The sequence below is a fragment of the Phragmites australis genome, chromosome 18 (assembly GCF_958298935.1).
Source record: "Phragmites australis chromosome 18, lpPhrAust1.1, whole genome shotgun sequence".
In the NCBI taxonomy this organism is placed as follows: Eukaryota; Viridiplantae; Streptophyta; class Magnoliopsida; order Poales; family Poaceae; genus Phragmites; species Phragmites australis.
In genome coordinates this window covers 4,334,268-4,358,092 of record NC_084938.1, presented here as the reverse complement: position 1 = coordinate 4,358,092, position 23,825 = coordinate 4,334,268, and the positions used below count along the sequence as shown (strand labels likewise).

At 41.9% G+C, this 23,825-nt stretch overlaps 1 protein-coding gene and 1 pseudogene across 2 annotated transcripts; one reads left to right on the top strand and one right to left on the bottom strand.

Annotated features, from left to right (window-relative positions):
• The first annotated feature begins 9,287 nt into the window (after window positions 1–9,287).
• On the top strand, window positions 9,288–12,206 carry LOC133898256 (transcription factor bHLH112-like). Of its 2 annotated transcripts, none has more exons than XM_062338875.1 (7): window positions 9,288–9,883; window positions 10,012–10,444; window positions 10,623–10,739; window positions 10,952–11,017; window positions 11,227–11,292; window positions 11,381–11,455; window positions 11,543–12,206. In XM_062338875.1, the coding sequence occupies exons 1-7, from the start codon at window positions 9,570–9,572 to the stop codon at window positions 11,690–11,692; spliced, it is 1,221 nt and encodes a 406-aa protein (XP_062194859.1). In that variant the 5' UTR covers window positions 9,288–9,569; the 3' UTR covers window positions 11,693–12,206. The 2 variants fall into 2 exon arrangements, with proteins under 2 accessions (XP_062194859.1, XP_062194860.1); XM_062338876.1 differs by having other exon boundaries at window positions 9,290–9,883; window positions 11,405–11,455.
• Window positions 12,207–16,003: 3,797 nt separating this feature from the next.
• Window positions 16,004–21,926, bottom strand: LOC133899464 (G-type lectin S-receptor-like serine/threonine-protein kinase B120; annotated as a pseudogene).
• Between the last annotated feature and the right edge of the window lie 1,899 nt (window positions 21,927–23,825).

Genomic DNA, 23,825 nt, shown 5'->3' with positions numbered 1-23,825 from the left:
TCCCATCCCTCTTTTGCACTTTTTTTGGTGTGGCCTGGCTCAGAGGTTATCTAGGGTTTAGGACTCGGTTCTTGGCTGTTGCTCATCTGTTTATCTAACAGCACTCGGTTCAATTCTCATGCAAATGATTCCTCCTGTCCTTGAATCACATTCAGATCACATACATCCCTGGTCGGCTCTGAATTTCTGGTACTTGGACAACGAACAGGCGAACTGAATCCAATCGTCCCAAGCGCTGATGCATCTTCGACCCATGCCCTTCAGAAGTTCAGATGACAGACGTTGCGAGCGTTGTTTCTATTCATGTCCCCGAGTTCGAGCGGAGCAGAGACCTCGGCACCTTCCCAAGTAAAGAAGATGAAGGGAAAATGATGGAAGAGGAAGAGACAGTCATATGACCAATGATGCATTCTCGGGAGTTTTTTTATTTTTATATTTTCTAATTTAAAATATTAAATAAATAAACTCCTGATTAAAAAAATTTAAAAAATAAATGCCTACCGCCCTCTCATCGGGCGGGTAGAATCTTACCGCCCTTTGAGAGAGCGGCAAGCAGTGTGGTGGCCCTTACCGCCTCTTTGTTACCCCAGTCCGATGAACAATATTCGTGGAAATTATTGTTCATGACTCTTATTTCTTCTCCTATATGCTATATTCAAAATAGTTATCTTTTGTTGCTCTAAAATTTCTATAACTTTTTTTTATGTGTTTTATAATCCATGTGCAACTCATTTTAATTAGATTTATCCAAAAATCCCACGTAGAATTTCAATTAAAATTCTTCAAAAAAGAATACTTTTATAAATTTTAACAATTGTTAGGGTCTCAAATAAAATTTCAAAAATCTGAAAACATTCATTAATATTCATTTTATATGATGAACTAATTTCTAAAATTATTTTCAACAATAGTTTATATGGTGAAAACAATATCATATGAAATTTTGTAAAAGTATTTATATCCTATAAATAAAAAATATTTACAATTGATATATTTCAAATGGATAAATTTTGTATATGTTTGAATTTTCTTTGAATTCAAATTGAATTAAAAGATTAATATCATATGAAATGATAAAAATACATATAAATAGAGTATTATAAATGAACTCACTTTTTCACCATATAAACTATAGCTGAAAATAATTTTAGAAATTAGTCCATCATATAAGAAGAATATTAGTTATTTTTTTCAGATTTTTAAAAATTTACTTGAGACCCTAACAATTGTTAGAATTTATAAAGTAGTCTTTTTTTTGGAGAATTTTAGTTTAAATTCTACGTATGTTTTTTTTGGATGAATCTAATTAAAATATGATTATAAAACACATATAAAAAGTTATAGAATTTTTAGAGTAACAAAAAAACTACTATTTTAAATAGAGCATGTGAAATACGAAATAAGAGTAGGGAACGGTAATTTTGATGAATACTGTTCATCCAACTGGGCTTAGCCACCTCTAAGGGCCACCACAGTGCTTGACGCTCTTGGCGGTAAGAGACTACCCGTCCGATAAGACGGTGATAGGTATTTATTTTTTAAATCTTTTTACTGAGAATCTATTTATTTAATATTTTAAGTTAGAAAATATAAAAATAAAAAAAACTCTGCATTCTCGTCCTTTTGAGCTGACACGAACTGTGAGCATGGGCCATGCCTGGGCTCGTGGACACAGCCCAACAAAGGGAGCAAGGATTTTTTTATTTATATATTTTTTATTTAAAATTTAAATAAATAGATTTCTCATGAAAAAAATTATAAAATTAGTCGTTTGCAACCTCCTGAGAGGGAGGTTAGGCCTCCTTACCGCCCTCTGAAAGGGTGAGTGGCCTAACCGCCCCCTCAGAGAGCGGCTAGAGCCTGCTAACCGTCCTCTAAGAAGGTGGGTAGGGCCTGCTGCCCAGTGGAAGGGCGGTTAGCAGCTTTACCCCTCTCCTAAGAGGCGGTTATGGTATATTATTTTGTAAAAATTGTAAAAGTTAGTGTATTTCATCAAATTTTGAAATAGGGATTTTGCAAAATTTGGAATTAAAAAGGTTGAAGAGTAGTGAAAACGGTATACTGAGGAAGCGAGAATTTGAAGTAGATTAAGTAATATTCAGAGGATAAAAAATCAATATTTGTGAACAAATTGTATATGTGAAGCACTCGCAGCATATTACGCGGGTATGAGGTTGCGAATGGCGACGAACATAAGATTAAACATATGGTGAAAAACATTACATGAGACTGTAACCATGACGACACGACGAGGAAAAGAAGGTGGTATGTACGGTTCGCATAAAAATCTACTTATTAGTACGCCGGTCCTAATCATATCATGTCTTAGAGAGTGGAAATATGTCAGGTTACATTAGATATTTTCCTTTTCGGAGGGCATCGGGACCTGCCACCTTAGCACGGCGGGCTCTCTTCTGCTTCCTTGCCCTCTCAGCCTCCCGAGCCTGAACCACGGTATGGTCGTGCATCTCCTTCCTCATGTGCTCTTCTTCCTGCCGCTTCAGGCGAAGTTCATCTTGCTGTTGCTCGTACTCCCGACGTGCATAAGCTTCCCTTCTCCACCTCATGGTCATATCGACCCACTGCTTCCATTCCTCATTTTGCTCATTGTCGAGCCATTGAATAAAATCACAGAGCGGTGGAGGGGACTGAACAAATAGAACAAGATAAGAGGTTAATAAAACAGGGTGCAAAATCGGCAAAGATGTGGCTGATATTTGTTACTATACCGGTGGATACTCATATGTTCCATGTTGAGGCTTGTCATATTGGTAGTTGGCATGAAGAAGCGCAGCCTATAGCTGTATGAGATGTTCTGGGACTCGCAAAGCCTGCAACGGTCACCACAGAAGCACATCGGTGGTTCGATCCCTTGAGGGTTGAAAATTCCCCAATGTTTCTTTGGTGGGTTTGGTGGAGCTGATGAAGATATTGCACTTGAGAGATCTGAGAAATGAGTGGTGCATCAATGTATGTAGGTTGGGCTATTTATGGTGAGGGAATGCAGAAGTATTGGATTCCCTCTTGAAGAAAGAAGTGAGTGGAAGGGCTTAGAGGGTGGCAGGAGCATTGGATTTCATCTTGAAGAATGGAAAAGTTGTGGCATTGATGCCTGACAGAGATTCCATGTGCATTGGTATATGTGTTGTCATTTATTTTGTGGTAAGCTGTCCCGTATTGTCACTTCTTGTCTAAAGCCTGAGCAAGGAGACACGTGTTGTCATTTCATGGTTAGAGTTGAGTGATCATATCATTTCTATAGATTACGTTAGGAAAGAGGTGATGTTGTTTAATGGTTGAAGTTCAGTAGTGTGGTCACTTCGTGATTAAAGTTAGACTCCCGACAGAGTTATCGAGCGTTCACTTCATGTATAAGTAGATTTGTAAGATATACTTTTCTAGGTCTGTCTTGAACGGTTCATATATGGGTGAGGACGATAGAAAGTAGCGTGTGGTCATGTTGGATTATGTAATGCAACTAGCGTGCCATCATATTGGAATAAGAAATGCAGTTACGACATGTTAAGTAGACCATAAAGATTACACGCGTCTGAATACATAAGAGTACATCGCGAATTGAATATGCATATGTAAGTTAAAAAACAAATGTATAATACTACTGCTGTCTTCCCCATTGTCGTCGGCTGTTCGGTCCCGCTGCCGCTGGTTGACCCTCACGTGGCCCCTGGAGTAGGTGAGAGGGTCGGGTGAACCGACCTACCTGGTAGGCCTAGTAGGGAGCACCGGTGTCGAGGCCTCGTCCTGTGTAGGCTGTGTCCGAAGTGGAGCACTGGGTACTTGGGACCGCTGGAGGATGTCGTGGTCTGGTGTGCCCACGAAGAAGTCCCGAACGAGGTTCACACCTAGCAATAGGTTCTTCAATAATACCCCTAACCAAACTTACCTACAAATATTACTCTATACAATCTACATTTAATAGCTATCTTACTATGTCGAAATTAATATTCACAGCATACAAAATTTTCTAAACCCTACATCCTAGGTCATACCATTATCATACAGTGCTAATTCCTATATCACACAATATCACCCTACAATTATTACTCTATACAATCTACATATTCAAAACTAACATACTACAAATAATAATACTCTGTATTTCATTGCTATCCTACCATTTTGTAAGTAATATTGATATTTTTCTACTAAATACAACATTTTCTAAACCCTAGGTCATACATGTCTAAACCTATGTCATACAGTGCTACTGTACTTATTAACAACAATAAAAGTATACAAGAACTTACCAAAAAATGATCTTCAAATCCACGGATCAAATGCAGTAGGACTTCGCCGTGCTCTTTTCCTCTCCTCTCTTCTCTTCTCCTCCCTCTTCAGAGCTTTCTCTTTTTTCAGATTAAAATGAGGATTTACCCTTATTTTTTGCCCTTTTATAGAGGAGGGGGGAGGCAGGCGGGTAGCCTCCTTACCGCCCTCTAAGGGGTCATAACCGCCTTCTCAGGAGGCGGTAAGGGCATGACGCGGGCGGGCAGGCTCTAGCCGCCCTCTGAGGGGGTAGTTAGGCCACCTGTCCTCTCAGAGGGCGGTAAGGAGGCCTAACCGTCCTCTCAGAGGCTGCAGCCCTGACGTCTAGTTTTGTAATTTTTTCCACGAGAAATCTATTTATTTAAATTCTTAATAAAAAAAAATATAAAAATAAAAAAACTCATCGACGTTTTCACACTGACTAGAATTGTTTGGATGGCATTTCCTCACAAGAAAAATTAAAATTTATTTGTTTTGGATGCCATAACTGCACAAGACATTGGTGGCAAAACACAAAGAAGAAAATTTTATAAGACCTGATCTCAAAAAAGACTCCCTCTTATGTATGTTACGTGTCATCTTCTTTCCTCTCAATTTTATGTGTTAGCCCTTCGATCAGAGAAGGACGGCATGAATTAGGATTATGTAAGGGTCTTTCAGTGAAAGTCTCATAGAAAGATCTCCTTTTGTGCATGCCACGTGTCTTTCTCATTCCTCTCAGTTGCACATGACAGCCGTTGGATCAGAGAAAGACGATATGAATCAGAGTCTCGTAGGAGCTATTCTATCCGTCAGAAATGCCATAGATTTTATTTTTCCGAAGCTCGCAATACCATCAGGCGGTTTTTCGACATCATAGAATAGATGCAGCTACCAGTTCATTTATATACTGTTTACAAGCGAGTCAATTGCACTTACAACTGTCGGATAGATTGTTATCTGATCGATTAACTACAATGACGAGAGATCCCTCTTCCCTTTAGTGCGCCTCCATGCTAGACTTTAGGAACAAAAATCTTGATCTCGCAAGAAACATGCATGTAAAGTTGACCACTAGAATCGAGACCAAGCAAGTAAAAGTCAACGTTTCTCCCGGGCAGGTGTCATGATGAACACAGCAAAACCAAAAGGTGATGGATCAAAAGGTGGATCCTCGTGCTGACCAATGTAGTCCACGGGACAATAATGAGCAGACAAGTCAGGCAGCCCGAAATTCCTACCTCGCACCGTGTCAACGCTGGACCTACCATGATTACCATCTCTATCTCTCTAGATCTCTCTCACATACACAGAGGTTTACTGGTGCATCTATCGATCCTTCTCTCCCATTTTGTTGCCAAATATGCTCAAACACTTATGTTGCCATCATGTCTGTTATTATGAGTTTTAAAACCGACAAGACGCATGAACATGATCTTGTCGGTCCGGACCTCTTCCCTCAGAGGCACATGAACGCGATCTTACCGGTCCGGGTTCCACGCCCCCAAGAGTGCATCTCTATTTAAAACCTTCAATGAAGGCATAAAAAAATGATTCGGTTGTAAAAAAAAAATTCAAAACCAACAGACACTTAATTTTGGATGAAATGGTGGAACGAGAAATTTAGAGGGAGAGGCCATGAATGCCAAACAATTCGTGAACCCTAATACACAATGCATCTGTGTAAGATTAAAATTAAAACATCAATCGGTAATTCCCAACAAACTAGAGTTCATAGGGTTATGCCGGTCAGTGGGCAGGGGAGACTACTTGAGCCGGTATGAAGATCATGCATTATTGACTCCTAATGGTCATTCTTGGGGCCACTTGATCAAAAATAAGAGACTCAAAACATTTGGAAAAGAAAAAAAGAGACTCAAAAGTTTTGTCCTTCCATCATCTTGCCTTTATTGTGATGATCGAGAGATAATTATTTATCCTCTTCACCAAAGTTTATGTGGAATGTTACTCCCTCCGTCCAATTATGAAGACATATTTTGATTTGAAAAAAAAATCAAATTCCATGAGTTTTGACCAATAATTATTAATCAAATTATATGCATACTTAATACATGAAAGTTGTAGCAATAGATTCGTACTACCTCAACGTGTTTTAATATAATATTGATTTTGTAACCATTGATAATATATTACGCGAGAAATTAAAAACCAAAATCTACTTTTAAACACTTTTTCAAATAAAAATACACCTTACATAACTAAACAAAGGAAATAATTTGTTCTCCAGAGTAGGCTAGCAAGTTAATTAGATTTGCCATTATACTTGTGCCTCGAAGAGCTAGAGATGGAGCTCGCGGAGCGTTGGGTGCCCGCGTTAACGCATGCATGCAAGTGTGGCTGCGTACGTGTAGCACGCGTGCACGCACGCGCGAGTGCGCGGCTCGCTTTTCGCGGGCACGCGTGCGACGACCGACCCCTGGCCCGGGTCCGCCGCCTTGGCACGCACGATGTGAAAAGAAAATCTATCAGATTCGGTTTTATAATTTTTTTTCTTTTTCTCTCAATCACACATATCAACTGTTAAATTAGAAAATAATGATATAAATCAAAATCTTATAGAAATCTTTTAATGAAAAGTCCGTAGAATTTCTTCCTATCCTCGCCAGCAATCCGGTCCTCAGAGTGATGTCAACTGTCGCCGATCTTGTCCGGCCCTCAACTCCACCGCGTGATTCCGGCCGGCCGGCCGGCCGGCCGGCCGCCGTCCTTCGTACGTACGAACGCGCTCACCCTGGAAAGTAATGTTCGTTTCGCGGCGGGGATTGCCTAGTTGATTATCTGTTAATTCCGTCTTAAAATATAACTAGTCAGCACGCACATGATTGATTGAACCCACCTTGGCAAAAAGATTAAACTAACAACATCTTGTGTATGATTTTCCTAATACATGAACTCAAAAGAACGTACCGTAAAACTGAACAATAAGCAAACTTAAATTTGTTCCAGCACCAAAATTCCTTGTGAAACTTCAATTCAACTGAGTTTGGGCATCTATTTACATATATTAAAGGGTGACGAGTGGAGCAATTCTAGGGTCAAATTACTGTAGCTACTAGTATACGGGTCATACATATGTGTACATGTATATATACATATATGTATATGCACATATATGTATACATGTATGTACATGTACACACACACACACACACACACACACATATATATATATATATATATATATATATATATATATATATGTATATATATATATATATATATATATATATATATATATATATATATATATATATATATATACATACATATATGTATTTGTGTATGCATACATGCAATAATTTTTTTCGAAATTCTAGAAAAATAGCGAAAGGAATAATAGTTATAATGATAAATTGGCTGAAATAATCTAAAATACATAGGAAAATATCTAAAACTAAAAAAAATGAAACAAATTTAGTTAGATTCGTATTACTGTCATCTACATATTAAAATTATGTGCATGCACGAAAGTACTATTATTTTTCTCATAATTAAATGAATGTGTTAAATATTGATAAATTCATAAATAAATATTGAAATGTCCAAAAATGGTGAATTCAATTTTTTTAGTCTTCTTCTATCATTTTATGTGCAAAAAAGAAAAACGGGCGCGGCGTAGGTGCGCCAATCCGCCTAGTCTAGCTTAAATCTTTTTGAAAATGCGCTAGATAAGGGGGAGAAGGGTGTGGCGGGGGAGTTTGGTATCATGTGTTTTTATTAACAAATACTCAGCCTAGTCACAAACAATATATTATTTTAGATTGTGTGCAGCTAATAATTTTAAAATTTGACCATTAATATCTTTTAAACACGTGGATATAACTTTGAAAAATGGTATATCTAGGTATGCCTTGAAGTAGTTATAAATAATATTACAACGTTGTTATTTTGAACACATTGTATAGTAATTAGTGGTTATAGTATAATATTTTGGCGACCGTGTCGATGAGCAAAATGACACTTCTTTTTTGTGATTGGAGGGATTACATGGTCTATTCTAGTTCTAGTGAGAGAAATGATTTTGAAATACAACCATGAGGTTGATTTGCTGAAGCAAGACCAAAGAACATATATGGCTAGAGGAGTTGCTAGAGTTGGCTCCAGTATATATGGTGGGGTAGAATAGCTTGCTATAAACCTAAAGGCGATATGGTGGGGGCAACGACTACTGATCAACCAAATTAATGGCTAAGAGCTAGTAAGATTTTTTATACTCCTCTTCCAATCTTATTCCATGGAGCTGTGCGGGAGTCCAAAATTTTCTATAGCGATAAAAATTCGTTAGAATGTTCTTGGTTTTCCAAGCACCATACTTTTTTATGTCGATGAAATATATTTACTAACCGATGGTTGCAAGTCAAGAAATTGCGTGAGTGTCATAATTATTCAAGTTTCAGGTAGTGCATCCGGAAATATTCATGGAATCGTCCGGAAATGAGATCGAAACCCCTGGGGGGACTTGAGAGATGCAATAGCTAGTAGGAAAATAATACTACTAATGTGCATGCATTGATTAAGTTCTTACGCATAGAGAGTAGAGTTACACCTTATTAGTTGGATTAGATTAGAGAGGACCACAACATAATTAAATAACTAATAGCGTTAGGTGTAATACTACTATATCTCCAATTCATCATGCATATATATATATATATATATATATATATATATATATTCGTGTATATTGAATGTATGCATGCATATATTAGTATGTCGATCAAACGCATTCTGGAGAGTACAGGAGAGCCCCAGCCTAACCTACTCCGTGGTAAGACACATGTACGTACGTACGTTGATATATCGAATACCGGCTGGGTGAGAGAAAGAGTACAAGTGATCATAACCAGCTGCACCAAAATAGACAGCATGCGATTATGCGTCGCCGTCTCATACCGTCGACGACCCGGCTAGAATAAAACCTTTCCTCTTCCTGGCCTCTCAGAAAACCTAAATTCTCTTCTTCTTGGTCTTTCTACTTTCATTCCAACGGTTTATATAAAACCACGTCGCGCCACCACTGCAGTGCACTAGTCTCCAATTAATCGAGTAAACTTCCGTTCCTACTAGCCCACAACCCCAAATAGCGAGCCCTGCACTAACACGCCATACTCATTACTCGCCACTACTTGCATCGCATGCCCGGCCTCTTTCTCCATCGCTAAACCACCACAAAACAATTCAACCAACAAAGCAAAATCATATCAATCACAAACACATACACATACAGTTATAAGATTAGATCGATATACTCTTAGCAAGCTAGCTAGCAACTGTAGATAGATATGGCGGATCACCAGGAGATGATCCACCCAGCTGCTGCCGCCACGAACGCCACGGGTCAAGGACACGGCGGTGATTGGTGGAGCTCGCCGGATCAGCTGCCCGGGTTCAGCGCCAGCTGGTCTGCAGCGGCCAGCCATGTCGATGGCAACAACCGGTCGAGGTCCGGCAACGCGGCTTCCTCAGAATCGCCCGGGTCGAACTCGCTCGCCACCGGCGGCAGCTCAATAACCTTCCAACAAGATCCCGCAGGCGTCGTCGCTGTGTCACAGCCGGTGCCTGGTCTCGCCGCCGGCTGGAGCCAACCTTACTACCTGTAAGTCCTGCTAGCTTCTACACATGTAGAATTGATCTTGCAAACAATTTCTCATGAACTTCACTTTTTTTCCCTAAAAAAGTTCTCATGAACTCATGAGTCATGATCATATGTATGCCTGTTCTTAGGGATGGATCTGGTTTCCATGGGTACATGAGCTCAAGAGGCGATCCGGGTCACATCAGATTGACGAGCCCCTCATCAAATAACAACCTGATGCTACAAGACCACCATGATCAGAACCAACAGTTCCTGTCCAACGTTGGACTGGAGCTGCTCTCGTCGCCGACCTCACCGTCCGGCGGTTTCCGGTACTCCTCGTTGCTGAGAAGCCTCACGGAGCCGTCAGCAGCGGCGAAGCCTTCGCCGGGCTTCCAGCAGTACCAGCAGCAGACGATGAACCAAGCGCCTGGCAGCGTCAGGGAGGCTCTCCACTTCACCAATAGCATACCGTTTTGGAACCCTTCCACCGGGTTTGCTGCGGCGGAGGGGGCAGCAAGCTTCGGGACTTCCGGGCCACCGTCGGGGCAATCTAGGCCGCCGGCGAGCCTTACAGCCAAGGTTCATATATATAATTGCAAATTGATTATTTTCAGTCGCCTGAAAACTTCTTATATCTTTCAATCGCTTGCACACACATACAGCTTAATTTGCTAATTTTCAATCGCCTGGAAATTTATTACCTCCCGAGTCCTGAAAGAGTTGTAATAACCTTAAATTTGATCCTGCATATATGTAGAGTGCATTAGAAGGGGCCGGAGATTCTAGCTCCATCATCGCGAAGAAGGCGAACACCGATCCCACGCCGCTCAAGAAAGCGAGAACAGGGACACCATCACCACTGCCTACCTTCAAGGTATGGATATCAACTAGCTAGCATCCCGTTCGGGACATGGGAAATCTCGATTCCTCCAGCGAAGTTGAATTACTTATTTGCTCTAAATTAAATTCCTGTAAAATTCACACGTACCAAAATAGGCCGTTATTGTCTCGAAACGAATGTTGATTTCCCTTTCATAACTTTCTATAGTACTATACACTCCACATTGATTTATATATGTGTTTCAGGTGAGGAAAGAGAAGCTAGGTGACAGAATCACAGCACTTCAACAACTAGTCTCCCCTTTTGGAAAGGTGAGTGATCGAGGTCTTAATTTGGTTGATGGTCCTGCACGGCTGCACTTACACGCACTACACGCATCATTCTGGAAGCTGAAACTTCAGAGTAGTACCAATTTCCGAATGAAGCCTCGTTGCAAAGAGCCACGCCTTTTATTAACATGGATCGAATTCTCTTTAATTTGCAAAAAACAAATGATCGATCAACCTCGGCGTGCGCGCAGACGGATACGGCATCGGTGCTCCACGAGACCATCGAGTACATCAAGTTCCTCCACGAACAAGTTGGTGTGAGTGCGCATCTAGCTGCAGCTCTGATCCTTTAATCATATGCATGCAGAAATTTTGATCTCTACCAACTTGCATTTTGCTTAATAGTTGATGGATGCCTTGTGTATGCAGTCCCTCAGTGCTCCTTACCTAAAGAACAGGCAGCAAGTGCCCCATTTGAAGGTACTGCTACTATATACCTGCAGTGCTCATAGTCTCGATCTCACTGCATGCTTTGTGAACATATATGCAACCATGTGTGCCTTCCAGGTATCCAAGGACGGCGGCGAGGCAGCAGCGGCGAAGGGAGACCTCACCGGCCGAGGCCTGTGCCTGGTCCCGATATCGAGCACCTTCGCGGTGGCCAGCGAGACGCCGGTCGATTTCTGGACACCATTTGGTGGAGTCTTCGGCCGGTAGCAGACATCATCCAGGAGCTCCTACTGATCATAGAACTCAGAAGTGATATATAGCTAGCAGTATACTCCCTCCGCATGTCATTTAAAAATAGGTCCAGATAAAATTTACAAACTTTGACCACTACAAAACATAAACATTTTATGATTTGTCATATAAAAAATGGCATAATTAGATTTGTCAGTAACTACATTTTAATAACTTTTAATATATATGTAGAAGAAATAAAAGTCAAAGGCTTGTATTGGAGATCGTGTTAATCTCCAAAGCTACAAGGAAAAAAGAAGAACGGAGGGAGTGTATCCTAACTCACAACTACTAGCTGGTGAGCATATATAGCACTCTATAACTGAATTATGTTTGTATAGGTGAATCTTTGGAATGAATTCTTTAAGTTTTGGATTCATTCTTCAGGTTCGTAGGAGAATAAGGTATCAGGTATAACTAACTTGCCAAGCGAACTGTATCATACGTTGCCTTGTTGTAATAATCAGGTGGTGCACATATTGTTGCATAATATGTACTAACTTGTCATGGAGTTAATACTTCGATTTGATCACTCTTCGTCTTTTGAAAACCATTTTATTTGAGAAATCAATTTGTATAAGGACAAAGATGCCCTTCAAAATGCCAACGATACCAGATTACAGAAGTACATTAATTGACAACTTGCATGTTTCATCACATTTGGGTAGCAAACATGATATTGTTTCACAATGTTTTGTGGTTACATGTCACTAAATATAAGTTGTTGTAGGATTTTTGGATCAAACCTTTACATTTTTTACCATTAATATTTTTTTTAAGAAACTCGACCACGGGGCAAAGACGTGTCTTGGCTTTGTCCTAAAGGAGGGGAGTGCCAAACCATTTAGTGATGTACTCACACGATCTGCGAGTATCCGTGTTCGAGCCTGAGTGGGTAGCCTCTCACGTGGAGGCACTACCAACTGAGCTATTGCTTGGTTTGCTATTAATATTTAAGAGAGAACGCTGAACTACCACATGAAAATAATGTTATTACATTTCTCCTTGAACGTACTTTAATGTATAGAATTTTTGTAATGTTTACTAGAAATTATTAAGAGAAATTCTCTTATATAGCACTATCTCGAGGGCTTATCCCTTCATCTACCATTTTGTTTCAACATAGTCAAAACCACACCTATGTTGTATCAATATAGCCAGTCTCAAGCACGGGTTAAGAAGGAAGGTTGTGATAGTGATAGGATTGATGAGCCAGCGAAAAAACATAGTCACTCTTATGGAGATGAAATTCAAAAGAATAATCTATCTTAATTTGCTTGAGACTAAAAGATTTTGTTGTTGTTGCGTGTTGTTCCTCCTCTACTAGTTCCACCTATCACTAGCACCTTAATTTGACTGTTATCTATCTGGTTAACTTGTTGTATTTTTTTGCCTTATAACAACGGATTACTTATGTATAGACTAGTAAGTGTGTCGTTCAATTATACACTGCATACAAATGAGTCAATTATATACAATTGTCGGGTAGATTATTATCTATTGGATATCATTTTTAGTGAATCTATTGGATATCCTGTGCACAGAATTCTAGAACATAAAAATTTCCACGTGGCCCCGCCCAATAGCCTTACAGGATAGCCTTACCGGGCCAGGCCTGGAAGCATCTTTCGGCTTGAAGAGAGAGAGAGAGAGAGAGAGAGAGAGAGAGAGAGAGAGAGAGAGAGAGAGAGAGAGAGAGAGAGAGAGAGAGAGAGAGAATAATGGTTATTGCATACTGTTCCAACTTCCAAATGAACATGCACGTGTTGATGCCAGAATACAGCTCAACAAGACAATAACAATGTCTATTTTGAAGCAACAACTATAACTAAATGAAGCTATTTATAGTTCGAAATGCCAACCAACCAGGTAACATGCTTTGCATGGAATGCTGGGCATAAGTATTCCATCACAACTCAAGAAACCTAATCATATTTAGCTGGCATCTGGTGACCTCTCAGTGCATGCCTGGGCGAAACCATCCATGCATGGAGTCCGATGCGTGCACTCATCGATTTGATGCACAAATAACCTCAGCACCTGCAAACTGCAATATTCTCTCTATTCCATGCACATAGACAATTCTATTCCATTGCTGAAGCCAACAAGTTCATGGTACAACAATCCTGACATAGCTCACTCAGACAGTATACAGACGACTAACAGAAAGGGTACATCATCATACATGGCATGGGAAGAAGTATCAGAGCAACCATGCAAAGATAACATTCAGATATAGGAACTGTGAGAGTAAATGGCATCAAGACATGTAAGCAGAGCTGCTCTTGTTCACCAAGTATTGCTTCTATTCTGTTGTCACCACTGTCGATCTACTCCCTGAATGTTTTGGTCTACTGGAGATGAAGATTGTTGATTACGAGAACAATATCGGTTTTCTGTTGTATATATGTTTTGAGGCTACTGAAGTTTGTGGAGAAAATAGCTGAAGACTTCTAGCGCCTCTAGTCCAGTGTTGCGAGGCTCATGTCACTCACAAAACTTTCCTCGCAAAGTATATATGCTCTTTCGGCTGTGGGAGCTCTATGTCTGCATTATCCAAGTGTTTCGCGGTTCCGAAACTCGCAGTTTTTGTATTTCGAATTGCCATATATTTTATCTGTATTGCTGAATGTGTATATCGCAGACGTGCTAATATACTTAAAGTATATAAAAGAGAATATGAGACAAAATGTAAGTGAAATACGTAACTTTATTTATTCATTATCGAAATCATAAAGTACAGTTTCATATTTACAATTTACTCCACACATATACATACGCACAAGCTATTGACTATTCTTCAAGCAACTACGTCCTGGTTCCCGGGGCCTCGTGAGGCCACCGGTTAATCACGTTCGGCTTCCGACCGGACTACATCTGATTAAGCTGCGTTTGACTGGTCGTCGTTAGGTCATCTCCGAATCTGCAAGGCTATAGTCACATACATCACAGACTAAGCAAAGTAAGCATCAGAAAACAAAACAGTAAAAGAGACGAGATAAACAGTCTAGCATGAGCTTTATAAACTATCTATATATCCCGGATTATCATCGGCCACATAGGCCTCAGAAATTGTAGCCCCTCATCATCAGCCTCGGCCTCAGGTACTACAAGGAAATAGAGGAAGGGAGAGTCTAGCTACATGGCAGTTCACCAGCTACAACCTCATAGGAGCCTGATGAACTGCAGTGTTTCTAAACTCCTATCTATGACCTCTAACCTCAACATATACCATAGGCAACCCCTCTTAGGTCTCCACAAAGTCATCAACCAAATCCGAAAGACAACGAACATTGCCACAAAGGGCAAAGGGTAATCACCAGCATGCCAGGTAGCAACAAACAACCACCAAGGCAAAAGGTAGAAGGCCACCAGGGCAAAAGGGCACCAAGGCATTAGGGCCATTCATACGTCGGGTAGATAAATGAGCAATAGAAGGGCTCATAACAATAGAGCCACATCCATCCAATAACACCATGCATATCAAGCCACCACATAACAAAGAAGCATGCCATTAGGTATCCCGTCATGATGATAATAGAACAACTAAGTACTGAATATCTAAAGGCCTTAGGGCAGCAATACCATCTCTCTTAGCGACATATTGCTATCACCAACCCTCATATGCATCAAGCCCCTAGATCACCCCATCAGCACAAGAGGAAATAAACCACATGATAGCAAGAAGGGGCAACCGGACTATAATACTATCACCCAAGCACCAACACACGCATGGTGGTAGCACATGCACGCCAACACAGTGAACCCGGTGATAACAGAGGTCAAAGGGCCGATGGCCGGTCTCCAGAACACGGTGTGCCATAGATCACCAAGCCAGCCAACACAAAAGGAAAGTGGTGTGGGAAAAACTCCAATCGACGGCACCAGAGCGCGGCACGGTGGCGCTCAGATTCCTAACCAGCAGCAACACACGGTGGCACTGACTCCTGGCCGGCAAGACACACGCATGCTCCTACAGCCATGGCACAAAACCGACTAGATCAAAATTATCTCCACGGTCTCAGTCGTGGCACAAAGGCTGGCCAGAGCCACACAAATCAAACTCATCTCCACGGTCACGGCACAAAGACCGGTCGGAGCCAACAGATCAAACTCATCTCCACGGTCGCGGCACAAAGACCGGCTGGAGCCAACAGATCAAACTCATCTCCATGGTCGCGGCACAAAGGCCGACCAGATTCCACCACAACAAAAGAACCATGATGACCAACTCACAACACAACTCTACGGGCACTGCAAAGAAGCCGGTTGGATCACAAATCAACATCAATCACCACCAACACCAGCTGGGGATAGCACCCCCGCGGCCAAAACCATCCACAACTCCTGGCCATGGCACAACCTTCACAGTCGTAGCAATGAGGATGGCCAGATCACCACACCTGCACAGACATGGCGTGAAGCGCCGGCCGGCACCACCTGCTTGCACGGACACTGGCTTGAAGCACCGGCCGACACCTGTAGCACATGTGGATGGGGGGGGCATTGGATCATTGCAGAGACCCACCGGCAAGGGAGACAATGGCCATGGTGCTCCGACGACGGCAAAAGCCAATAGCAAGTAGTGGATTGAAGGGGAAAAGCTCTCCTCTCTCTCTCTATCTCTCTTCTCTCTCCCTCCCTCTCTCTCTCTCTCTCTCTCTCTCTCTCTCTCTCCGATCCGACCTCCTCTCTCTCTGCGAACACCCCTATGCCTTTATAGCCGGCGGCGAGGGGAGTTCCCACGCGGAGAGCACGGATCGATAGTTGGGATTTGGAAGGGGAAGAGATAAGGATGGGGAGGGGATAAGCATGAGGATGAGATGAGGAGGGCGAGTGGCTTGGGGTGGCGTGGCTCGGGCATGGCACGAGCGCGATCGGGGCAGCGCGCTCGGTCGGCTTGGGCCTGAGGAGCAGAGAGGGGCGAGTGTGAGGAGAGAGAGGCGCACGTGGCTGGGGAGTGTGAGGGAGAGGAGAGAGCCGGCTTAGCCGGGCATGCGCATGGTAGCGTGGGGGAGGGAACCAAGCAGGCGACGCGCGCAAGGGAAGAGGCGGCGCTGGGAGCCGAGAGGGGTGAGGGAGGCGACGGGGAGAAGAAAGGGCACAGTAGCCCAGTCCCCTCACTAGGGCTACAGTGGGGGAGGGGATAAGGGGACGAGCGGGCCGGGTCAGCCGGCTGGGCCACACGGCAAAGGGGAGGAGGGAGCGACCGGGAGAGCGGGCCGGGTCGACCGACTGGGCCATACAGCAAAGGGGAGGAGGGAACAACCGGGCCGGCCCAAAGACCGGCTAAGCTTCCCCTCTTTTTTTTCTTTTTTTTATGTGTACGTACGTATATGAGGGATTGCAAACGTATACGACAAAATACCATCATACACCAAGCTCGATACCACCCACAGCATAAGTGGACGAGCATTTGGGTTGTCTTGCACCGACAGTAGCGCGGTGTGAATACATCGTAGGGTTTCACCACGTGAACAGCTCTCAACAATCGACGAGTCAACTAAATCCCGCATGTTTGCATCTGTCCATAAGCTCCACGCCTGAACCAAACAATCAATCATTTGCCGATCAGTGTTGCATTCCATACGCGTTAAATAAGTTTTGAGAACTTCAAAGCACTTACATAAGCTATAAGGTTGGGCGAGCCTGTGATTGGGCCTGTGGCGCTCATCTTCAAGCCACTCACAATCTTGAGGAGCAATACGCCAAAGCTATATACATCGGATTTGACAGAGATGATGCCTTCCAATGCATATTCAGGCGACATGTAACCGCTGTTTGGACAATAATCATACGAGAAGCATACAATTTTAACTTAATTAGTTCAAGAAAAAACGGTATGTTGCTTGCTTCAAAATTACTTCATGTATGAAATCACTCACAAAGTTCCAACGACTCGATTGGCATTTGATTGTTGTTCATTGACACCAAAAATCCTAGCCGTGCCAAAATCAGATATCTTCGGTCTCATTTCAGCATCCAACAATACGTTGCTTGCTTTGAGATCTCTATGAATTACTGTCAATCTTGAATCTTGATGGAGATAAAGAAGGCCTCTAGCTATACCTTTGATTATCTTGAATCTTGTGGGCCAGTCAAGCAGAGATTTTCTTGCAGCATCTGTCAAAGGACAGAATCATACAAATCATCTTACGAGTCGTGTATGTTTCTTCGATTAACAGTTGAGCTTTCGCAAGAAGTGAGTAGAACATACTGAAAAGGAAGGCATACAAACTTTGATTAGGCAGATATTCATAAATCTACAGTTTTTCATCTCCATGAATGCAGCAACCTAGAAGTTTAACCAAGTTTCTGTGCTGCAGCTTGGCAATCAGAACTACTTCATTTTTGAACTCCACCCCGCCTTGGCCAAAACCTTTACACAGCCTTTTCACAGCATTTTCCTTGTCTCTTGATGTACCCTGAATAAATGGAAGATTCTTGAATCAGAGTATTTAGAAACCCCATTATTTTTTGACCGCTGAAATTACCAGCAGAAGCTTTATTACCTTGTAAACAGCGCCAAATCCTCCTTTTCCAAGTATGGTAGAATCGGAAAAATTATTTGTCGCAATGGCAATTTCTCTGAAGCTAAAATACGGTAAGTCTACCTTTCTATCAGCAAGTTCATTAGCATTGTTCATGTCTCCTAGCATCAGCCTATTCTAGATCTCCTTGCTTCCTTGTTTGCCTGAGGGTCACAAGAATGTGGATACCGTTTCTTTAGTTTGCATTAGGCTAGGGGGAAAAAAGGGAAGGAAATATATCTCTTTCTACCTCTAAATCAGCAGATCCAAACTTGATACGACTGGTAGTACAATTTCTAGGGTGTTGGTCTTTCTCATGTCACCTGCAAAGATTAATTGATGGAGAGTCAACAAATTTCATCCACTTCACAGACTATGTGTTGAGTATTTCTCATGCTGCCCTCCTTTAGTCTAATATTTCACTATGACCTGGAAGATTTCAAAGACCTATCTAGCAAGATAAGCAGACAAATAATAGCAAGAAACCATACCGCTTAATTCATTGATCCGAATATAGAGGTTCTCCCCTCCTTGGCTGCACTTCTCCATGTCAACCAACTTCTCAGTCCATATCAGGCACCTCGTGTCATCCCCACTGACAGCCCTGGTGCTCATGTTGGCATAAGCATATGCCACGCAGGAGCAGTTGCTCCTGCATTCTGCCACGCACTCGTCGAAGGTCCTGTTCCAGACATAGAGGAACTGGTCAGGGACCTTCATGCGTAACCGTAAGGACATCCGGCGACATCTTAGCGCCTTCTTCCGGCGACATCCCTGCAAAAACTTGACACCGACCCAGCCTTCATCATCCTTCGGCAAAAAACCATCAAGGCACTTGCATGTTCCGGCGGTTCCATTGTTGTTGCAGTAACCGTAAGGACCACTGCAGGCATACTCATTGCACTCATGCACAGGCTCTGTGTACAAGGTTGTCCATACTGACATGTTGCTGTCCCAGCTTAGTATATTTACCTTGTCTAAGTAGTTTATGTCCATTCTGATCAGAAAGGATAAGGAGTCAATCGGCATGCCGAAGGACATGTATACCTCATCATCCTCACCACCATATAAATGGTGGAATGGAGGCTGTCCATGTAGCTCCCGAGAAGGAAGTAGCTGGTCCACACTGGGCTTCGACGGTGCGGCCTACTGCCATTCCAGATGAAGTGCTGCAGGAAGTAGCTGGGGTCTGCACCGTACGAGAAGGCACCAGGGGATGGATCTTGTAGGCCTTCCCAAGAAATGAGGTGTTGCAGCGGATGCATCTTGTGGCTGATCCTGGGGTTCATGCCGGGAAGGAGAGTATCAGTCAGGTGGTCGAAGCTCTGCCATAGGACGATGCTGTTTCTCAATGACCAGAGGATGAAGTTTCCGGTGTTGTCTAGTGTGGCTTCTGCAGAGATGGTGGTGCCAGGTGAAGAACTGATGATGATGTTGTTATTTGACCTCCAAAGAACATGGCCATTGCCTTCAGACAGGACAAGGTTAGAGCTATTGGTCAAAACGAGCACTGTGGAAGAAAGATTGGCGATTGGCACAGCACGGTTGGCGACCCACACGGCGGTGTGCTGCGGGATGTTGTTGTACCATATACCAACATAGTAATGCTTTTTGGTGGAGTTGGATGGGGAGAAGAAGCCCGGGGAGAAGAAGCCCAGGGCAAAGGTGCCATCGTCGGACACAATAGTGCTGCCAGGGGAGAGCGGCTTGCCGGCGACAAGGCGGTTGTCAGATGCACAAAGATGCATCGAGCTGAATGAACAAGAAAGAAACAAAAGGATGGCATAGATGGGAATGGAGTGCGTCAGCATCCTCAACCTCCTACTCACCATGACAAGTGATTATATAATCATCGAAGTGGGGGTATAGAAGCAACTAGAGGGTAAGGTTGTCTGGATAGTTGGACTCCAAGCAGAAAAAGAGTGGTTGGGTTGTTCCAAAATTAGTACCCACACCAAATGTCAGTGTTGTTGCTGGAAATGCTGCTAATCATGCTGCAATATTTTTTATTGGTTTACAGATCCCCTTGATTTTAATCTATTGGTTAACCTAACAAATTATGATTCGGACTGCACGTTTCACACTAGAAAACAAACTACATGCCACTCCTTGTAGAGGTCTCTAGGAAAGCCTACCTTATGTCCCTAAATTTTCTTTCTGGAAGTAAAATCTAGGATTCCAGTGTTCCTTCTCTGACCTTCGGAGTGGCCAGCTCCTTTCAGAAATTATTGATCCTCCTAATTAATAAGTTCCAGGCTTCCAGATTTACTATTCATTTGCATCTTAAGAGTGAAAGGGAAATTGATATATGACAGTACATAGGCATGAATGTATGATAGTACAGGTAAACAAGTTATATGGAAAATGTAAACTACATAATCCGATAATCGTCTTCTCAAAGAGTCAAAGGACATGAATGAAGCAACCAGGGACGAGAACCAACTATTGATGATGCAGGATGATGCCCAGAGCTGACAGAACAGCATCATTCATGAACCCATTCAGGCCTTTTTATTCAAGGATCTAAATGTATGATGCAGAGCTTCCTGGTCATTATGTGGCACATACCTAGTTGGGGTAGAGACCCCAGACGATAAAGTCAACATACTATCTAAATCATTACCACCCTGTGTTTTGACTTGATGATAACATATCATCATGTTGGCCTATGTTGTCTTTTGTTTCAATGTGAGTATAGTTATGAAATTGCCGACAATAGATCTCTAAAGAATTTAGAGTCCAGAAGCATGTCCATCCAGCTAACAGGCTTGGGTCCAACCACATGACAGAAGTAGGGCAGACGTTGCAAACTGATGACTGAAGTAGTTTGAGACTGTTAGCAGAAACACCATTGGAATGACTTGGCTATAACTTTCGGCATTCAATTTGAGACAAAAAGGGGGTTTTATATTCATACCATTATAAATATCACGGTTTTGAAATATACCACTACACTTTCGGTATTTGAAAATATGCCATTATAAATCTCCTGAAATTGGATGCATGCCATTATCTTAGTCTCCAGACACATTTCGTAATGGCATAGATCCAATTTTAGGAGATTTGTAATGGTATGGATCCAATTTCAAAAGATTCGTAATTGCATGATTCAATTTCAGGAGATTCGTAATGACATGGATCCAATTTAAGGAGATTTATAATGGCATCTTTCTAAATACCAAAAGTGTAGTGGTATATTTCAAAATAGTGATATTTATAATGACATAAATCTAAAAAAACCCCAAAAAAGTAGCAAAACTATGTCAAGTCTAGAGGTACGAAAGTATGAACCGAAAACAGTTTAGCTCCTATAGTTCAACTGAGATGACCTTAAGAGAGATGAGTAAACCTCACTTTCCAAACTTCAATTTATCACTCAAACCTTCACACACCCTTTCTTTTCGAGAATGAACAGAAGAATTGTGGCATCACGTCCCTGCATCCACCCTTTCGAAAGGAAGGGAGAATGCAAATGCATCACTATGCTCCACACCGCATACTGTTTTTGCATCAATTGATGTGAGCCGGGGTGGGCATCTTTTCCTGACCAGAAAATCAGCCTTGCCGTCCTCAAGAGAAAATTTAGGAAAGCGATTCAAGATCGAGACCTGCAAATGCATCGAAAGGATCGATTCGTCCATTCAGTTTTTCTACCTCATTTCAGGGATGGACATGGAGAGGGGGGCAGAGAGGAGGGTACCTGGGGAGAAGGCGAAAGTGGCGGAAGTCAAGGACGGCGGAGACGGAGGGCACGGCCATGGTGGCGGTGCAGTTCCGCCCTCCCAGCACATCGGGGGCGCAGCGGCGGCGGCCGCTGCCGCCGCCGCAGCAAGGTGACGGGCGGCGAAGCCGCTGCCGGGCCGACGACACGAGTGTAGGTGGGACTGCGTTGAGCTTTTTTATTTTTATATTTCAAAAATAAAAAATTATAAAACTAGATGTCTGTTTAAAAAATTGCTAAAATAAGTTATTTTTGCCGTTAAAAGAACTATTTCGATAATATTTTTTACAACATATATTTTTTAAAATATTTTTATAATTATTTTAATAGTATTTTGAATTTTAAGAGTAAAAGAACATATTATTTTTTAATTTTGCATGATTGAGGTTTATTTTTTATTTTTTCAAATGGATGTTTAGTTATGTAATTTTTTATTTTAAACTATAAACATAAAAACCGGAACGTGTTTGCATTTGGGCCGGGCTGAGTATTGAGCTCTGGGCTCGGGATGATCAAATGGGCCGCAAAACTCTTTCCTCTTTCCTTGCTATTGGGCTCTGTGCTCTACGATATTTGTACGGGCTGGGTTGTGTACTAATAGCTCTGGGCTCTGGGCTCATAATATTTGTACGGGTTGGGTTGTGTACTGTTTTTTTTCCCTTTTTTGTTGTTGTTATCTCCTACAAACGCAACATTTCCTCACAGGGGAAAAAGAGAGAGGCTAAAAAGAAAATAAATGCCGGCATAGTAAGATGTAATCATCTTCTATATTCAATCGCGTCGATTTCATCTACATGTGATTGTGTAATGGTGAAGTTAGATATATACTTAGATGTATAGGAGCTTTGGTTAGCCAATAGAATTGTGTACTATGCGCAAGTGAAACATTTAATGTGCCAGGGGAGGAGCTTTGGAAGAATTCTCAATCAAGTTCCTAAATTTACCACTTAACTGACTAACTCCTTACAAAATATGGCAAACAAATTTGGGTCAGGTTTGACAGAGCTTCAATTCTCAGTTTGATGTCAGATTTTGAACTTGTAGGCTAACATAAGGTGGTTTAAATATATATATTTAGATTAAAATAAAAATAAAATAATTCACCTAAACACTCTCGTGTATACACAACACTAACTTCGCAAATTTCTAAAACTGGGAATACCCAACTCTAAAAAATTCTCCTTTCATGCTCCGCCACAGGATTCATGTGAAACACGAAGAATTGTATCAGTGAGTATCAATCCAGCTCTAGATGAAGCGTCGCCCTCGTGGGGGCAAGGACTGTCCGCATTTGAGAGCAACAGTTCAACTCAATAAGTTTTGAGCACCCTAGCCACTTGGGAGCTAAACTAAGTTTAGGTTTAGAACACCATGTATCAACGACAGTGATGTAAGCCCTGCTATGCATATAAGGGCAAGAGTATATATACTTGTATGGTCACCGCTCCATCCTATTATTATTCAAGTTAATTAATTGTCTCTGCACCTTCGACTAACTCGTTCTTGATACCGTGCACACTTGTCTCCGCATCACACATCATATGCCATGTCCACAGGCCACAAGCCAAGCAAGCTACGTTGTCGGGGTTTTTTTTTAGAAAAACAGCCAATGCAAGGCAGAAGAAAACAACTCTAGAGGTAGATGATGCTGGGAGTGCATTTCTTTATGAAGATCATCATTTTACTCGGTTGGAGTATATGACATGTTAGAAATGATCTCATCGAATTTGCAATGGTTATGCATTGTGCGAAAGTAAAATATCTCTCAAAAATCAAAGAATGGCTAGATTCTCTTTTATAATTTTGTTTATTTTTTATGTAATTACTTTTGCTCTTTTACTAATATATTATAATCAGT